Here is a 20,007-nt window from a genome sequence, read left to right on the forward strand (position 1 = left end):
ACATTAACAAGGTTGTATGATAGAGAATCTGGTCCTTCGGCCATCGGAGTTTTAATGTACGGATTTAGCCACGCCTAAGAGCGGAGCTACCTGGTTATTTATTCTCACTGCCTGTAGGGTTAGGCTAAAACCCTCGCTTACGTTCGTGACTTGGTATCTTTTTAGTCCAACCCTAATTTATGCAACATGGGATAGAGGTTTTATGGTCTGAAAGGGCCGATATAACTACTCTTATTGCCCATTCCCCTGAAACAATTGGTTTAAAAAATAAATACTAGTGAGCAGCACACAGCAACAAATCTTGTCAACTTGCTTTTATCTGTCCGACCAGTTTCGTCTGATTACGCAGACTTCATCAAGGAGCTTGAACAAGATAGGATGGGGATTGTAACTTTGGGGCTCACGATGGTTAAAAGGAATTTATTTTATACCTAAAGTTCCACAGATTGCAATCACGTTCCAGCAAGGGTGAACAGGGAAAAAAAACACACAACAGTACGTGCGGGATATGACTAAAATCCTGCATGATTTTGAGAATTGCATTTTTGGGGCTCACGGATATAACGTGAAATCCTTGAGCCCCAAAATTGCTAATTCCTTGATGAAATCTGCGTAATCAGACGAAACAGAGCGGATATATAGAAAAGCAAGTTGACAAGATTTGTTCCTGTGTGCTACTCACTAGCATTTATTTGAAAAGTTTTTCAAAAAATATGTGCGTTTAGCTTGTTACATGCTCCAGTTCAATCGCACGTAATTCCTACGTGTATCTATTGGATCGGTAGAATTACAATCAAATTTCAATTTAAGGTAAGTCTTGTTAAATTTTTAATTCCTCTGGCACCCAGAGTAGAGATGAAATCAAAATATGGGAAACTATTTGCTTGGAGACGGAGGAGAAGACAACTGAACATTCAGATTACTACTCCGGCCTCCATAACACTGGTCGGATCATCTAAGCTACTAGCTAGCTATAGAACTCCTTGAGAGTTTCCCATTCATCCCAGCTGTGCATGACACCTCAGTTAAACATTGAGCAGTTGGATGTCAAACTATATTGATACAATTCGTTTATATTGCTCAATTTTACATCATTGTCTGCATCTGTCACTTTCTGTACTGTTTCAACACCGAATCGCTTGTCATCGAGTGCAAACTTTCGCATCCCGCTTCTTCACATTCATTCCTACCCAACCGAATGCAGGACTCGTTTCATACTTCGAGTGTCCGTTTCTTTTCATGCCAGAAAAAAGACACTCATCATTGGGCTGTTCACATTTATCGCTTTACGATAATCATCAGTTAATCGATTCTGCGCTTTCAGAATTGTTAAAGGCCAATATTCTTATAGTGATTCAAGGACTCAATGGGATTCTAAAACGTGGACTGGATTTCGAAGACAAGCGCATTCGTATAAAACTACTTTTAAAAGCTGATTTGTAAAGCATGGCTTTCCAAACTGATTGGGGTTTAAACAGATGTCGGTCGACAAACAATTCACATTAAATATCAGAGCATTTACCATAGTAATGAAGCAAAAGGGAAACTTCGATGACATTGGAACACATTGCTGTGGTTCACCACAGAATACAAGGGAGCACATAATTTTAATTTATATCATAACCGAAGTTATTCTCGCATTTTGATTGGTTCTTCCCTATGATCTATTAGAGGACAGACGCACGGTTGACGTCGCCATCAACTTTTATGCGAATAAAGTTAAATTCTGTATTATTTAAAACAAATAGATTCCATGTTGCCGTGCGTCTGTTCAGTAATAGATCACAGAAGACGTCAAAATGTGGTAAGAACATCAGTGAAACACTCGGCTATCACCTCGAGTGCCACGTTTTTATTCTTACCACATTTGACGTCATCTGTGATCTATTACTGAACAGACGCACTGCAACATGGAATCTATTCGTTAAAAGGATCATTTTTGTATGAATTTCGTTTCACGTTTTTGCATCAAAAATCTTTTGTATCTTGTAGGATTATTCATATCCCTACCTTAAGACAAGTTTATTTGTTTCCTACTTTCAGACTAGTTTTATGAACCTAACCAATCGACTTCATGGTTTCTAGGAAACTACACAGAGGCATCTTTGTGGTTGGCCCTCTCTACGTTTGTATAGTGTTTATTGGATTTTCAGCGTTCATTTTTATTCGTGATCGACATCCCAAGGAATTGTTTGTGGAAAAATCAATGAAACGCGATGTTATCGAGGCTGACACCGTTGCCGATATCAATTTTGATAGCTCTATTCGCATTCCTGATAATCTGAATTTGCACGTTTGGAGGGATTTATGTGGACGTGACGTGGATCGTCTGCGTGAAACACCATTATTTCCACACCATCCCAATGAGAGATTATTTTTAAGAAACTTTGACACTTCACGCAAGGAAAACAGTTATGGCCAGAGAATTTTCGGTTTCATTGCACCCAACGTGACCGGTCTTTACGAATTTGCTATTTCATCGGACGATATGTCGGAACTGTGGCTTAGTTTTGATGAAAAGCCCAGTAATCTTCGTCTCATAGCTAGTGTTTTTTCTTCCCGTAAAAGCGCGTGGTCTAACGACGCTGTATTTACAAAATACCCAACGCAACATACGCGAAACATAACGATGGTGGCTTACAAAAAATACTTCGTGGAAGTTCTACATAAACAAGGCTATGGAAGGGGACATGTTCAAGTTTACTGGAAAAAACCAGGATTTCTAAAACTTGAACGCATCACTGAGCAGTATTTGTATACGTATTACGATGACAGAAAATCGAATGGAAGTGGGTTTGTGGAGCAAGACCTTGAGAGGATGAACACGTGGAATCCTAGTCATACCAAACAGAAAAAATACAAATACAGTAATCTTCGTGCACAATTCAATTACACATCACTCCCTCTTTTCAACAGAACTCTACTGACAGGAGTTTTACCAACCTGTGATTACAAACCTAGTTATATTGTGGAGACAACTTTAAAACGCTACGATGGAGTTCTGCTTGTTAACTTTTCTTCCGTGTTCCCAAATGACAACACCTATCTGCACCGACCGAAACTTACATGGTCACAAGGTAACAGGTTGATTGATAATCAAGCTGTGAATGAGGTCGTGGACACATTTATGGCCATATTGCAACTCCGTCAAAGGTAAATATTATGTAGGACCCGTGGAATGCCTTACTTAGACAACATTAGAGAATGCGGCAGATCTTGTCATTAGTGTCGCCACCAATGGCCCATTAAAAAAAAAAAAAAAAAAGAAAAATAGAATGTTCTGTCCCCTTAAAGGGAGCCTCCACTAAAAACAACAAAATAACTTTAAACCACAAAACATAATGTTTACAATTAAAAATTGCTCAAAGTTTTTCCATTGAAAGCGTTTGTATTCAAGAAAAATATATTTCAAAAACGCTTGTTTTGGCTTTTAAATTTCAGGGGCGCCGCTAAATTGAATAACTGTGACGTGTCGTGGTTGCCTTATTGTCTCAGAAAAAGTTTGAACAATTTCAATTGTTAACATTATGTTCTGTGGTTTGAAGTTATTTTGTTATTTTAGTGGAGGTTCCCTTTAACGGTTGGACTACCCTGTGTTCATGTCCATCTACTAAAGAAATAACTACCACAGTTAAAAAACTAGTGCTGCATTCATTGATCAATAGTTGGAGCAAATTGCGAAGGGCTAACGCTCCAGAGGATAACTCACAAACCTTATTTGCCGTTTACCAACTCCAGCTCCAAATGTCAGCTGTTCTATCTTGCGTACGTTGGTTATTTTACTTTTAGAGGGGGTTTCAATTGAGTTTTGTGAAAAAAAATACTAATTACTTCGACCCATCACAGCAAGCGCAAATGAAGCCATTCATATTAATAGCAATTCCATGTGCCGTAACTTGCTCAAAGCGCGGAAAAATTCGCGCGTATGCAAGTGGCGATGGGTTATAGGTGTCTGTTGCTGAACACCATCTACAGGCAAGCCACAGAATCGACTGGGACTCTGCTACATGTGTTACTACAGTACTAACTACTACCAACAGATCGTAATGGAAAGCTGGTTCACTAACTTAGAAGAGACACCTATCAACCGATGCCTACAACTTCCCGCATCCTACAAACGACTCATCGACGACATCAACAGACAAACAACACACTGATTTACTCTCACAGTACTGCCCAACGTATTCTGCGATACACGTACAGACCTTAGCCTATAGACGGATTGAAACGCACCTATCACTGTTTAGTCTTCCCAGCCAATTACATCCAGGCTCTACTTACAGTCGACCAATAACATCACGAATAAGTTGACCAATGATATCTACGACCGGAGTTCTTATGGTATCTACTGACGTTACACAAACTCTGAAGATGACTTCCGCTCAGGTTGTCAAAACGCCAACCAGTGTCATCTCAAACAGTCCTTCTCAGGACTACTCTCACCCGGACGATCGTACTTTACTTAACTATGTAGTAGTAATGTAAGACACGATAAGGCTCGAGTGCATTACAGTTTTCATACATTCCTACTCTGTGCTTTATGCCAATCATTTTATGGTAATATAAAGATTTAGCCAAGCCTAAAAGCGGAGCTCGCTGGTTATTTATTCTTACTGCCTGTAGGGTTAGAGGAAATAAAAGGTTTCGAATTGTCCGCGTTTTGATGTTTCCGGTTGCTGCGTTAATAATTAAATCATTTTCTTTGCTTTCTTCTATAGAAAAATTCATTGCCTATCTAGTGAATTCCTCGATACATTTTACGCTAAAAACTGATATCTTGAATCACGAAGCGATGAGTACGATATCGGTTTTTCGAGTGAAATTTACTTTGGAATTCACCAGTTAGGCAATGAATTTTTCTTGAACCGCATGAATTTTAAAAGAAAACAAGCACACCCTCAGCGAACGAATGGAAAAGGATACGCTATTTTAGAGTTAACTGTTAATAGCCAGCGAATAGGAATCACGCTAAAATTAGAAGCCATAAAAAAAATGTTGTCAGTTGAAGGTCAAAGAAGAGTATTACTATTGCACTTTATTCCACTTTATCTCTGAAAGCGAGGTCATTCACATTTTGATTATTTCGTTGAAACACGCCAGCTTGGCTTGAAACAAGAATCGGCAAAATACGGCAATGCAATCAAGAAAGGACGAACTTCAAACAAGATCCGCTCCAACACTTAAATGACGTTTAGGTGCTTTAAAGAAACTTCTGAAAACACAAGTTAGTGAAATCTCCCCTTAATTTTACGAGAACTCATTGCGTGTTTATAACATAAGGGCAAAATTTTCTTGTCACTGTCGAGGCACATCGAAAACCAGTTAGGCAAACTGATTGAAAAGCACTCAAGTTGTTCGATCCCATTAAATAAAAAGTTGATTTGTTTGTTTGTTTTGTTCTACATGTCCAAAAGAGTACAGATGATTGTTATTTACTTCTATTTGAAAATGAAAATTCGACTTTCATTCCTGAAGAAAGGAAAAACCGATTAAACCACTTTTTGAAAATAAGGCCCGTTTCAAACGCTGTGCTAAAAGTCGTGCCGAACTAAATTCAATTTGGCTCGACTGTGGCACGACATTGGCACGACTTGGTTTCAAACGTCGAGCCATAGTCGAGCTAAATTCACTTTACTGGTTTACAAAAGGGACGATATTACGAACCAGCGGTATAACGGATAAATCCAAAATGGCGGACGGTGTTCCTGATGGAGAATTTGACGAACGTTTGCGTACTTTTATGTTTTTTAAACAAGCCCAGGCTGCAAGGAGAGCGCGGCGACGATTGCAGCAGGCACTATCAACCCATGCCATTGCTAGAAGAAGAAGATTAGTGATCCTGGTGTGCTGTTTGATCACTATCTTGTTGACATCTACAGAAGTTAAGCAAGTGCATTACGATCATGTCTTCGACTACACAGAAATTTAGGATGGTGGGATACGGTCTGGAGGACATATTCGGACGCAAGGTTTAAGAAGACCTTTAGAATTTCAAAAGCTACATTCCACTACATTCTGAACAAAATCAGTTGTGATTTACAACGACAAATCGTTGCAGAAATTCCGATTTCTCCTGAGTGTAGGCTAGGTATCTGCCTATACCGTCTGGGAGAGGAGATTATTATCATACCATCTCAGAAATGACTGGCTTTGGACTATCCACTGTCTCAACAATCGTGCAGGAAGTTTGTGAGGCAATCGTGAAAAACCTTTGGGCTGAGAGTGTCACCCATCATTTTCCAAAGGATGAGGCTGAGTTCAAAGAGAAAATGCTGGATTTTTAGGAACTGTGGCAATTCCCATGCTGTTGGGGTGATGTAGATGGCTGCCACATACCGATTAAGTGCCCTAAAGGTGGAGCAGAGGCCAGGAAGGAGTATTATAATTTTTAAAACTTTTATTCTATTGTTTTAATGGCACTAGTAGATGCAAAGTACCGTTTTATGTGGGGAAGTTGTGGTTTCCCAGGAAATTCTCACGACTCAATTATATTCCAATCAACCAGTTTGTGGGAAAAAGTGCAACAAGGAACAGTAATTCCAAATATTGGGAAAATTATCGATGGAGTACGTGTATCTCCAGTTATAGTGAGGGACTCAGCATTTCAGTTTTCGACATGGCTAATGAAACAATATACAAATGCAATCCTTTCCCAAGAACAAAGGTATTTTAATTATCGTCTAAGTAGGGCTGGAATGGTAACTGAGGGTGCCTATGGGCAGCTGAAGGGTCGATGGAGGATCCTGTTAAGAAAGTGTGAAAATAGCCCAGAGTATTTGAAAACAATGACACTTGCATGTATGGTCCTCCATAATATTTGTCTGGATTTAGGAGACACGATTTCATGTAAGCTGGATGTAACCCTTGATCCAACCACAGGAGAAAGAAGGGACAGAGATACCATTAGGGCTCTGTTGCGTATGTGTCAGTGTCCTCCACTAAGAGACACCAATCATCAAGCTGATTTGATAAGAAAGAAACTAACTAAGAAATGCTGGGATGAAAAACAAGGACATGGAGTTTGTTGGTGTATTTTTCCAGTAGTGAGCTGCACATTTTTCAGATATGTTTATAATGTCTATAAAAGCATGTTACCAAAATTCAACTGTTGTGTTGTATAATAATTTTAAAATTATTGGTATCTCTATGGGTCTGTACCAGAGTGCGAATTACAAATGAAAAAACTGAAAGGTAAAGCTGCTTACTATAATTTAGTTAGTACTTTTTTATGGTTTTAGTAGTTTTGCCTGGTACAGAAAAGTTTTCTAGGGTTCCCCCCAACAGCAAACAACGATAATATGTTTACAAATTACATTTTAATTCGTTTTTAATCATATCAAAAGTCAACATTTGGATAGGATATAATTATCTATGGGTAGCTGAAATAGTAGAGCAAACAAACAGTAAATCTGTGTAATGATCTGTTTAACCTTATAAATAGATGTGTTTCACTACTTTCACCTATTTCCATAATAAATGATGTTTTGTTAAGTTTTTCTAAAGTTTCCTTTTTAAATTTTAAAACACAACAGAAATTAATTATCACTAATGAAAATTATCTACAATCAAATTAACAATGGACCAAGTTGATATCCCTCAATGTTGTTCCAATTCAGATAGATTCAAGGTTAATTGTTTTTAAGGTAATGAAATATACAATTTCTATTGAACCAGGGCAAAGAAAAAAAATGCTCAAGGTTGTAGTCTAGACATGTAAATTAGAACACCTTGTTAACCTACTTTGGTCTACACTCCACATTAACAGCATTCAGTGAAAAGTAGACAATTTGTTAACCCCAGTCAATGTATGCTGTGTTGTAACAAAGTAATATTTTCAAACTAGATTTTTCTTTAAAGGTCTATTATCAACTCCAGGGAGAGGTAGGGAAGACTACTCAGAGAAAAAATAACTGATGTTGATCAGCACTAACAGCTAAAGCCATTACACCTAGCCTCGAAAACCTCACCTCTACCCTAAGAAAAATACTGTGCATTACACATCATCAATTTGTTTACAAAAATTGCTGTTTCAATAAAACCTAACCAAAATGTTTAAAACTTTAAAAAGTGGCCAATTTAGGAAAACATACTGGAACATGATGATCTATATCTCTCCATCACTTTTATCTACAAGTCCCCACCCCCTTTAATATCAACATGAGAGCAAAAAATGTTCAACTCAAGATGAAAACTGCATTAACATGGACTCTGCCAAAAAGGTGCTTTAAATCAGATGGTTTTATGCTCTTTACTAACTATGATATGTCATGATATGTCAAACTGGATTGAAACCAGCGAAAAATGCAGAAAGAAAACATTTTCCGAACCGTTTTCTACCTGAACACGAAAAGCGTTGACTGTGTAAGAACTATAGTTGACGTAGTATAGCCGTGTAGCCGCGTCGAGCCACAGAAAGCACGTGAAAATTGAAGCCTCGTTTATGTTTAGGTGAGTTAACCTGGGTTAAGGCTGCAATCCCATCGAAAACCATCATCGGTCAACTTAAAAGAAAATGAGCTGACCTCGGTGAACTCTAAGCTTGAGCCCGCGTTAGGGTCACGTTATACTAGTCAGCGGATACCTTGCTTTGACAGATGTGAATTGATCAAAACATGGATGTCCAATATCAAAGATGTATGCTGCAAACTAGCATGATACACTGGCATACATGGAGGGGTGGACGGACGTCCGTACGGACGATCGATGACGTCATGGCTATAAAAGCAAAATTTCTCCCAAGGATTGGTTACCATATTTGTCTCAAGAAGTTCCAACGACTCCAACCAAAATAACTCGCGACGGCTTATTCCTTGACAATTTACAAACCATATAGTTGAAAAATATGAAAACGAAATCTTTTATAGCAAACAAAATTAACATAATTGCGAAAGCGCCCGTGCGCTACAGCTACAGTTCATTCGCACGGGCGAATCGGGCGAAATTAATTGACAACAATTTTAGGCTTCAGTTTTCCGAGATAAAATGGGACAATCGTGCCGCTACCAATGAAGCCAAAAGTTCAAAGTGACGCGTGGTCTGTGACTTCATAGGGGTAATTTTGCTCTTAGCCATAACGATAGTAGTTTGCACACCACTTTCTTGTGTTGCTTTGAGATAGGCTACTGCTCCGTAGGCCTTCTTGCTGGAATCTCCGAAAACGTGTAAATTGGCTCCGCTCCATCCTGATGGAGGGTATGATCTGGGAATTTGGATAAGCGAGACGGTTTCCAACTCCTCAAACCATGTCCACCAATGAAATTAAGCTCCTCTGGCAATTGCCTGTCCCAGCTAACCTTCTGTTTCCACAATTCTTGTAACATAATTTTGGCTCTCACTGTGAATGGCTCAAGTAATCCAAGTGGGTCAAACGGCTTTGCAGCAATACTCAAAACGCTTTTCTTTGTGAGCTGATCATGTAGCGCTTTAGTCTCTGACATGGCTTTCATTAAAGGGAAACTGATTGTGTCGGCATTTGAATCCCACTCCAGGCCCAGAACCTTCGGCTTGTCGGTAGGAATGGTATTTTCAGCGACCAATTTTTCCTTTAGTTTACTTGAGTTAGTGGTCCACTGCCTGAGGTTCATTCCTGCACTAGCCGAGAGCTGTCGAGAATTACGGTAATAGTGCTCTGCGTCGTCAACGTTACTAGCTCCAGAGAGGACATTGTCCACATACATGGAGTTCTTCAGGTCCTTTGCGACCCAATCATCCTTTTTTTTTTGCCTACGTGATGCCTTAGAGTTGCTCCAAGGAGAAATGGTGAGAGAAATGCTCCAAACAACACTCGACGAAATCTGTAGGATTCAATATTCGTTTCTACATCCATTGGTTCTTGAAGGTTCGTAATCGATAAGAATCCTGTTGCATCCCGGTCGACTTCACTTATTTCAACTTGAAGAAAGGCCTTTTCGATGTCTGCTGTCATGGCTATCTAAGGAACTCGTAATTTCATCAACAACGCACTCAGGTCTGGTGGAAGTGACGGTCTAACGTGGAGACAATCCTTTAGACTGGGAGAATCAGATGAGACTCTTGCAGAAGCATCTTAGACGATTCTTATCTTGGTTGTGATTCTTTCTTCTTTAATAATAGGGTGATTAGGGATATAGAGCAAAGTTCCAGTATGACGGTAAGGGTTTTCCACCTTTTCAGTGAACCCTTTTCAGACTGGCTGTGTGTGATTTGATCATAATTCACGAGCTGCTCTGGATTCCTTCCCAGACGACCCACTAATGCACGCAGTCTCTTCTTGCAAAGTCCCAGATTAGACGGCAATGGCGGCCTATCTTTTTTCCATGGCAACTGGACTGAAAACCTTCCTTCTTGTTCGTTGAAGCTCAGTGATTCGTTAAAATGTCTGAGCACTTCATCTTCAACTTTGAGCGAGTCAACGATCTCGAGTGAATGTAACTCCCAGAATCGGGGAAGGATTTCGTTTAGCGTTTCATTTTCTTGAGCAGGTATGACTTCGATTCTGTAACAATGCGTTTCAATAATTTCTTTTGGCCATTCAGCTTGGATCAGTGGTCCTGATAAGAGCCAACCAAACTTGCTATTCATAGCCATGGGCCCATCTCCCTTGATTATCTCACCAGTTACTAACGACCCATAATAATCGTTACCAATGATGATGTCTATCTCCAGAGGCCCTCTCGTCCTCACTGGATCTGCTAAACGACGCTCTTGTAGACAAGGGAAATTAAGATCATCATCCGAAAGATGTGCAGATATAAGAGGTGAGATTACTGGGGACACCAAGGCATTAATGATGATTTCTTCTCCGTCAGCCATGAGGCAGACTCTGACCATTTCGAAGTCTGCCTTGGTCCTCTTGTCATGACCAAACGTGCTCATCAGTAACTCCTCTCTCTTGAACGGTTGAGCTGCAATCTTGTTGGCCAAGTCTTGACAGATAAACGTGCGCTGTGATCCACGGTCAAATAGTAGGCGTGCTTGTCAACTTCTCGAACCTGCGGCAATGTCCACAAGTGCTGACTGTAGTAAGATGGTATCTTGAGAAGTATGCGTCGAGCCAACAAGTGTAGACTCGTCTGGGATGGTTGAATCATCTTTCTCAGGATTTCTCGTGCTTGTATTGCTTGTATTTTCTTCGGCTGGATCTGTTCCAGAAGATTTATGTCCGTCAATTCCAGTTGATTTACACAACGCCAAGTGATGTTTTCCATTGCACCGCAAACAACGCCTCTTCGAGTAGCAGGACTTTGACATATAACCTTTCTTAAAGCACCTGAAACATCTTTTCTGGTCGCGGAGAAATTCGAATCTGGTCAATTGTTGGGACGATCTTACAAGAGTCCGAGGGGTGGGGCCCATCACAAAACGTACCGCCATTCTTGGCATTCTCTCTTCTCAAGGCACCAAAGAAGAAAGCACCAGCTGTAGGAAACTTGATTTGAAAGGAGGAGTTAGTACTGACACTTCTTTATCAGATTTTCCTAGACTGCTTTTCTCCCTTGTCTCCGTCTCATGCCAAAGTTGCTTTCTGAGGTCATCCAAGGTCCACGTCGTTTCATCATGACCTCTCAATATAATACGCCTCACTTCTTCGGGTAATTTCTTCATCACAATGGGAGTGAGCAAGTCTCCATAAGATTCTGGATAAACGCCCAGCGATTGCAATCCATGTATTTATCCTTCACACGCGTCGTAGAGGGACCTCAATTTTTTTTTTACAACGATTGCAAAAATTCTCTCGCACTCATTGGCTAATTTTTATTGTCAATAAGCAGACAGACACATAAATTTATAATTTATGCGATAATGACGCCATATTGCTCGCGCCAGATTGACGTTTCTTGCACTTTTTTCTCGCTTTCTTCTCGTGTTTTGACTTAATATTGACCCCTCTGCCTTTTGTTGTTGTAAAAAACAAATTGATGTCAGTTTTTAATGTGTCTGTCCTGTTATTGATCATGAATTTCGTCATAACATTGTCAAAGTAGTCTACGGATCCACTCGGCGATACACAGCTACTTTGATAATGTTATGACGCAATTCATGACCAATAACAGGACAGACGCATGAAAAACTGACATCAATTTGTTAAACATCGTTTGTCGCAGACGGAATTTTAAGTAAAGCTTCTGCCAATTGTGAGACGGCTCAGCAAAGATGAATTAACTGGTCCCCACTAGTTAATGTTTACAAAAACTCAAATAAAAAAATTGCAAAAGGACAAAACTACACAAGTCGGCAGTGATATTAAAATATCAAAAGCTCAAATATGTAAGCTGTTAAACAGGGCGATAGTCTTTGGAGTAGTTTGCTCTCTCTTGGAACAAAACTACTTTCAATGGCCGGAAAGGTTCTAAATCCATTAGCAACAGAAGCCTTATTAGGAGCTTCAGGTATGAATGCAGTCGATAAAATGTTTGGAAGTGGAAATCAAACAGGAGGCTGTTTAGTTCAACCTGATAAAATAGCTGAGTTGATTAAACATAAGAATCTTTCAACAAAAAGAGAGAGAAACAGGATATTTTAACAACTTTACAAAAATGTGAGCCTTAAGTAATGAGACTAACACAAAAAGAGCATTCAGGTAGGCTCGATTTCCAGCCGTTTTGGGCGCCGGCGTTCCTTGGGAGGATGAAATCGAGCCCAGCAATCAGGAGGCTTTCTCGGAAACCTTTTGGGAAGCATAGCTGCGTCTTTGTTAATGAATGTGTTTACAGGTAAAGGACTGTCAATAGCTCCAACATCAATATCAAATAGAGGTGGAAGAGGCTTAAATGTATCACCCAAACCAAAATTGATGATGCCACATAAATCACCTCCTTTTTACAGCACTTAGCCAAATAATGTTGGCATGCAAATAAATTTCAAAAGAACGAAAAAGGGAAAAGGGTTGCTCCTAGGTAAAAACAGCCCATTCAATGAAATACCAATATTGCGGGGAGCAATACTGTAAAACCAAACTTTGAAATAAAACCTCGCAGCAATATTGATCTTCAAAATTGGTGTGATTATCTCAATATTAAAATAAAAGGCATTTTAGTCGAAATAAATATATGCCAAAAAAACGTAATCCGTGCATAATCAACCTTGATTCCTATGAAAACACAGGAACGCATTGGTTAGTATGTGCACTATTTCATGAAAATAAAAAGACTTTACGGTATTTCGATTCATTTGGTATGCATTAGAGCGAGTTTCAAGCGAGTGTCGTAAAACCAAAATCAAAGTAATTACTTTTGCCAATCACAAAGTAATCCAGTAAACCAATCAAAACTCGAAGTAATTACACGTAGCCGACACAAAGCGCGGGAACACCCGCGAGCCACGATTGGTTTTGGTTTCACTTCTGAATGGTTGAAAAAGTGGCGCGAGAACTTTGAACCAATCACTGAGTGAAGTAATACAAAGCCAAAACAATTCGCTAATTACTTTCGATACTCATTTGAAAATCGCTCTATCCAAAGGAATATGAAAACAGAGCGAAGGGTGATGAAATGAAAGTGATTTACAATACAATTCAAACCAAAATCTTTTTAATGTTTTTATGTGGGTATTATATTTTTTTACATCGATGGTTGCTTGGACAGATACTTCGTATAACGAATCATTTATTGAAAATTATTTCAAAAATATCTAATTTATAATATATAATGGATAATATACATTTTGTTAAAGATACAGGAAAAACTTCAAATGTGCCTGGTAGTATGCAAGTAGTTACTACTAAAAATGGTAGGAAAATGGTTTAAGGCTCTTTGTTCCGTTTGTAACAACATTAAAACCAATTAGTTCCAAGAAACTTTGCTATAAACTAATACAGCCATCACAAGATGGTGGGAAATTAAATTATGTAGCTGGTGAAATTGGAGATGTTTTATTCAAAGGAGCGTTTAAGGAACTTTGTAATCAAGAGCAAGACATAAACTTCTCAAAAGCAAAAAATAACTGCCAGATTAGCACGTGCACAGAGCAGATGATTTAATGATCAAGAGGATTAGTGAAATACCATATGATCAGCGAGCATGGTTTAGTACACCAGTAAAAGACATTATGCAAATAAAACGAAAGCTAGGATTAGGTGAATCTGTCAAACCGTTAATTTCTTTCATTCCTTTCACGGATTCATTCCTCACTGGAAAGTTAGAACCCACAAATGACCAAATCCCAACGTCAGTGGCTTCATAGCTCAGTTGCTTAGAGTGTCGCAACGGTATCGTGAGGTCACGGGTTCAAACCCCGTTTACGTCCTGCATTTTTCAGCCTTCGCTACGCAATTGCTAAAAATTGCTTCCATAACTGTGAGGATCATAGCCTTACTTGAGAAAAGTCAATTCAGCAAAACAATTGATAGGATTTTGCCGATGCGGTTTTACTGTTTGTGCTAATCACAGGGATTCTAATAAACACACTTGCCAATTCACTTTTAAAAAACTACAAAAAGAGTTTCTGACTAAGTCTCCTGTTGAGATAAAAGGCATAAGAATAAATAAAATCTAATTTTATATATACATATAATAGAATATAGTAGTAGGCTACTATATTTAAATACTTGAAATAAAAAATACATACAAACTATTGTAGGTCTTAAATAGGAAAAATTAACAAAGGAATATATTTTACAGGTAAAGGAATAAACACTAGGATAAAAGGTATAGTAAAAACGTTATAAAAGAGTGCTAATTTGAAGGCAACTGTCCATTGAGAGAGCATTGCACTTGTGAGAAAAAATAAAAATAATAATGAAAACGAATTGAATTGTTAATTATATCTTATTCTATTCTCACTTAACAAAGGCCTCACTTAAAGTCTCACTTATGTTCGAATCTTTCGTTCTGACATTGCCCATTTATTTTGCCGTCGCTGCTGCCATTCCTCCAATACTTTTCTGCCACATTTAGTGTTGTATTGTGTTGCTCTCGGAGTGCCTTCCAACACAAAACTGATCTCTCCTTTTTTACCCTTTGGAGAGCAAAACCGACCAACCATGTTTCTGCTACAAAAGCTCTATGAAAATGAATTGCCTTATTCAGTGCTGAGTATTTCCAAACTCCTATGGGACAGCTCCACGCCCACGTGATTAACATGACAAACACATTCTATTGTTTCATTTCACAAGTAGATCTCCCGCTTATAATTTATCTATTACAAAATATTCCTACCAAGTTTGGACTAGTTGACTCTTTTTTGGACTAGTTAATCACTGGAAACCAGATTGACATGTGAATAACGTCATCACATGTCACCTCCCTTCCTTGGTACTAAATCATCTTTAACAGAACACACACACAAGGTACCTTCGGGTCATCAATATTCAGGAAAAAAACGTACAAAAATGGCAATGGAGCGATTAACCCCCGATAACTTATTTTATACTCAGCTGTTTATTAATTGCAGCATGACCTGAAGAATCCGGAAGTTAATGGAAATTGAAAAACAAATTGCAAGAGATAGTAATAATTTGAATGTATTTCAAAACTTTTCTTGCTAACATTGGATGTCTTTTTTTTCTGACAGACGTTACTATTTAGAAAGAATCATAAACATTGAACAGAAGTCAGATCCTGAGAAGGGAAATCGTTATCTCCTTGAACTTCAACTAGGCCTGTATGGATCAGACCTAAGTTTTCGAATTACAGATTATATCTTTGTTCCAAATGAAGAGAAGGAGCTTTGTTTTCCCATAGGAATGCAATGGGAGAGCTCTGCAACAGTCTATTTTGTGCTGCCTGTCAAGAATCAAGGAAACTGGGTACATCACTTTGCTTCTCAGCTGATCAATACGTCCAAAGAAACTAGTGATTTAAAGTTCCGTGTTATTATTATTGATTTTGAGAGTCAAGACATTGACATTGAAAGAGTGTTTGATGTTTGGCCATTAAAGGAACGCTACACATTGATCAACATGACGGGACCTTTTTACAAAACATTGGCTATACAGAAAGGTGTTGAAGCTGTTCCAAATGGAAATGATATAGTTTTTCTATTTGATCTTCATATTGATGTTCCTATTGGACTTCTGGATAGTATCAGAAAGGTGAGTTTTCTTAAAACGAGTCTAGTTTGCCCGGTATTCTAAAACGGGTGCAATTTCTTCTTACTACCTTGCATGATACAAGTCGTGTTGTATGCATCTGCCTAAAGAGTTTCTTACAGCACTTGTAGATGAATTATCACGGTAGTTCGTTTTGATAGTCCAACTGTTGCGGACAATTTGTCTCAATGGATGATGCATCCTTATTCCTGTATTTCTTTTAAGACAAATTATCAGACGAACTACAGTGGAACCTACATGCAAGGGATACCCTCGGGACAAGGGCAGGTGTATCCTGAATATAGGTTGGGTTGGATACAAAGATAAGAATGAGAATTTCTCAGGGACCAAATTGTGTGTCCCCTGAATGGAGGTGTCCCCTAAATAGAGGTGTCCCAAAGGAGAGGTTCCACTGTATGTCAATTTGCCCAAGCTCATCCCAGACGGGTTATATGTGTCTAGGATAAATTCACCGACTCAGGAGAACCTCTTAGCGTTTTGAAGTATACAGTGGAACCTCTCCTTTGGGACACCTCCATTCAGGGGACGCAGAAAATATTAATGGTCATACTAATCCTTGTATCCAACCCCATTATCTATTCAGGGGACACCTGTCCTGGTCCCAAAGGTATCCCTTGAAAGGAGGTTCCACTGTGCTATGAAATCCTGCATCAGTTATCGTAGGCACAATCTGTGTTTAATGCCCAGAGTTTGCACAATGAAAATATCGTTTCCAATAATTTGTTTCTTTTTTTATACAGAACACCATTAAAGGGAAGATGGCTTATGCTCCAACAGTGGGGCGGCTTGAGTGTGGCGTTTTTCCAAATGATCCCAAAGGATTTTGGGAACAAGGTGGTTATGGGATTTTAAGTGTATTCAAAACAGATTGGAATACATTTGGAGGTATTATTATCATGTTCAGTACAATTCCCCATTTCAGAAATTTAGTTGGGTTGATCACAGGATCCCCAAGCTCCCTACATGAAAACTTACTTCACTTTTTAGCGGTGTTCTGTTACGAAGCGTCAAAAACAAAGGTTGGTACCCAACGGTTTTGTCTCAAATGGCGTAAAATGTAATGTTTTGTGAATAAAATTGGCTAACTTTTTCGCCGCTATGTAACTTTGTTGTTTGCCGGCGTCGCAGACCGTTTTAAAGCGTTTTGGGCGAGTTAGCACTAATTTGGTGTTCCATTGCTAAGGCCATCCCAATGAAATGTTTTGTTTCCTATCGCCCGACCGACCCATTTTTCTCGAAAAGTAAAAGAAAAAAAATCTCAGATTCACTAGTCAAAGAAGCAAGCACACAATCTTGTGTTATTAAGAACAATTGGTGTGACTTTAATTACCATCGATATATATATACTACGTTTTTAAAGGCTGTTTAGACATTTGGTAGTCGTGTTAATATACATCTTTTACCATCTGATTATAAATCTGACAGATTAAAAGTGAGATTTATTATGCAAAAGAAACTGAATGAATGTTTCCTTGGAAAAGAATATTTCGTCAACACAACTTTTTTTATGAAACAGTAACTTTCAAAAAGTCTTGCCTGACAGTTTCAATCTTATTATGGGGTCGACTGAAAGTTTAGTTTTAACACAGAGTTGCATTCAAGGCTTGTCCTTCCTCTTCTTTCCGACGGCTGCTGTTACCGTTTTCGGTCCGGCTTGGCGGCTTGGCGCTTATTGTAACCAGGCTTTCTTCCTTAGCACCACCGCCTTCTGTGGAACCCAGACCCCTTCAAGTGTTCATTATTTTTTTTTGCCAACCCGACCCACCATCACAAGAAACGGGGCGATGGGAAACGAAACATTTTGTTGGAAAGGCTCTAGAAAAGACTTCTCTTAGCGCTAGGTCGTCGAAAACGCTTCAAAACAGTCTGACACGGCGGCAAATTTTATTCACAAAACAACACATTTTATGCCGTTCGAAACCAAGCTGTTGAGTTCCCATACAAAGCTTTGTTTTTGACGCTTCTCAACACAACACCGTTAGAAAGTGAAGCACGTTTTCATGTAGTGAGCTTGGGAAATTAGATTGTGATACATTTTTTTCCTTTTTATTACTATCCTGAAACATCTAATTTTTTCGATACTAGATTATCCTTCATTTTTTCAACAAGGTAATTAAATAAGGCAATCAACTTAACATAAGTTTCTCTTAAGTCACATGCATGGGTAACGAAGAAAACACTCAGTAATAAAAACGTGTGAGTTTGTAATGTGGAAGCTGTGAAGTATAACTTGCAATTTACATGACTGTGAGAGGTTTTTGGAGATTTTGTCGCAAAAATCATTTGGCAACATGATGGTTATTGAAGTTTAAGTGTATTCAAAACAGATTGGAACACATTTCAAGGTATGTTTTCCCATTCAAAATACATACTTTGAAGTGTGTTCCAATCTGTCTTGAATACAGTTAAAACTCTATAACCATCGTGTTGCCAAATGATTTTCGTGACAATATCCTCCAAAACCACTCACGGTCATGGGTGTACCACGCATACTTCCATAGTAAAAGCCCCTAAAAATGTTGACATGTTAAATTCTCTAGCGTTAGGCAGAGTAAAAGACATAAGTGGTGTTTCAGGGGTTAAAGGATTAAGTTGTATATGACTGTGTGCTACCGTGACCCTGTCCAAATGCCATATTACTTAAAACAACCTGCATATTATGAGGATATTAATGTGCGAAAGTAAATAACCTGGACTTATTGTATATCCAGTGTTGTACAAATTCCTACCTCCCGAATATGGAATTTCAATGTAACATCTTAGTTTTCTCTTTTCAATCTTTTTATTTTAAAATATAGGAATGAACGTTAAAGAATTCACTACCAAGTGGGGAGGTGAGGACTGGGATTTGGTTGATCGTGTTCTCTCAGCTGGACTGGAAATTGAACGACTCAAACAGCCTGGTCTGTTTTATTTCTATCATTCACGTAAGGGCATGTGGCAGTAGACTGTGATCAATTGTTGATTCTTAAAGGGAACCTCGAATCCAACAAAAAAAAGGAAATCTAACATCTACAGTCGAGTTTGTTAATTTTTTTTTTCAAAGAAAGCGTTTGTGTCACTGCAGGATAATTTAAAAGTGGAGGAAAAATGTTAGACAAAATAAAAAAAGTGTCATTGTTAGAAGGACTTGTTAGAAGGACTAGGATTACAAAAAAAAAAGAACCCTAAGATATCCATGTGCAAAGCCATCAATAGCCTTGCGTGTAGGGTATGGAACCTAGAAATAAGGAAAAGCCCTTATAACCCTTTCAGCCCCGATAGCGCCAAATGGCACTTATAGATTTTACTCTGTCTAACGCCAGACGATTTTACTCGTCAATGGGGAGCCCCTCGGGGCTTAAAGGGTTAAGCTAACAGCGTGAAAAAACTATGTCCCCGTTTAACCATTTCAGCCCCGATAGTGCCAAATGGCACTTATAGATTTTACTCTGTCTAACGCCAGACGATTTTACTCGTCAATGGGGAACCCCTCGGGGCTTAAGGGGATAAAGGTCCGATGGACACTCAGTACTTGATAATTAACAATTAGACGGGCTACGGGTCAATAGCCCATGAGGCGAAGCCTCACCCAACTAGTCGGACAGAAAAGGCAATAATAAAGTTAGCAAATGTAAGTTGAAAATATATTTATTTGAGAATAAAAAGAGACAAAGCGTCACGCTTTTCGCCACTTGAGGACTATTACTAATAGTCCTCTAGTAGCGTAGCCAATCAAAGTGCAGCATTTGCATTAGTCCACTAGTTGGGTGATACCAACTAGAAATAGATGTTGAATATTCCAAATTTTAAGTCCAACTCCAGTCAGCGCACTGAGCAAGTTTCTTTTAGACTTTAAAACGCCATGCTCCTTGCCTTATTGCTATCAGAATGCATCATGGGAACATATACAAATATGGAAATGTCAACAGATGAAATGAAATACATGGATATTACGACACGCACCTTCCACAATGGAGTGACTGCATTTTGCAATGTAA

General features: G+C 38.8%; 1 protein-coding gene and 1 pseudogene across 1 annotated transcript; both read left to right on the top strand.

The window, feature by feature from the left end:
* Positions 1–2,047: 2,047 nt before the first annotated feature.
* On the top strand, positions 2,048–19,490 carry LOC138011266 (beta-1,4-N-acetylgalactosaminyltransferase 3-like). Its single transcript, XM_068858216.1, has 4 exons — positions 2,048–3,153; positions 15,490–16,009; positions 16,768–16,912; positions 18,826–19,490. Exons 1-4 carry the CDS (start codon positions 2,075–2,077, stop codon positions 18,972–18,974), a joined length of 1,893 nt encoding a protein of 630 aa, XP_068714317.1. The 5' UTR covers positions 2,048–2,074; the 3' UTR covers positions 18,975–19,490.
* LOC138011108 (uncharacterized) lies at positions 5,690–7,121 on the top strand (annotated as a pseudogene).
* Positions 19,491–20,007: the final 517 nt, after the last annotated feature.

This window comes from Montipora foliosa, chromosome 7 (genome assembly GCF_036669935.1).
Source record: "Montipora foliosa isolate CH-2021 chromosome 7, ASM3666993v2, whole genome shotgun sequence".
NCBI classification, from domain to species: Eukaryota; Metazoa; Cnidaria; class Anthozoa; order Scleractinia; family Acroporidae; genus Montipora; species Montipora foliosa.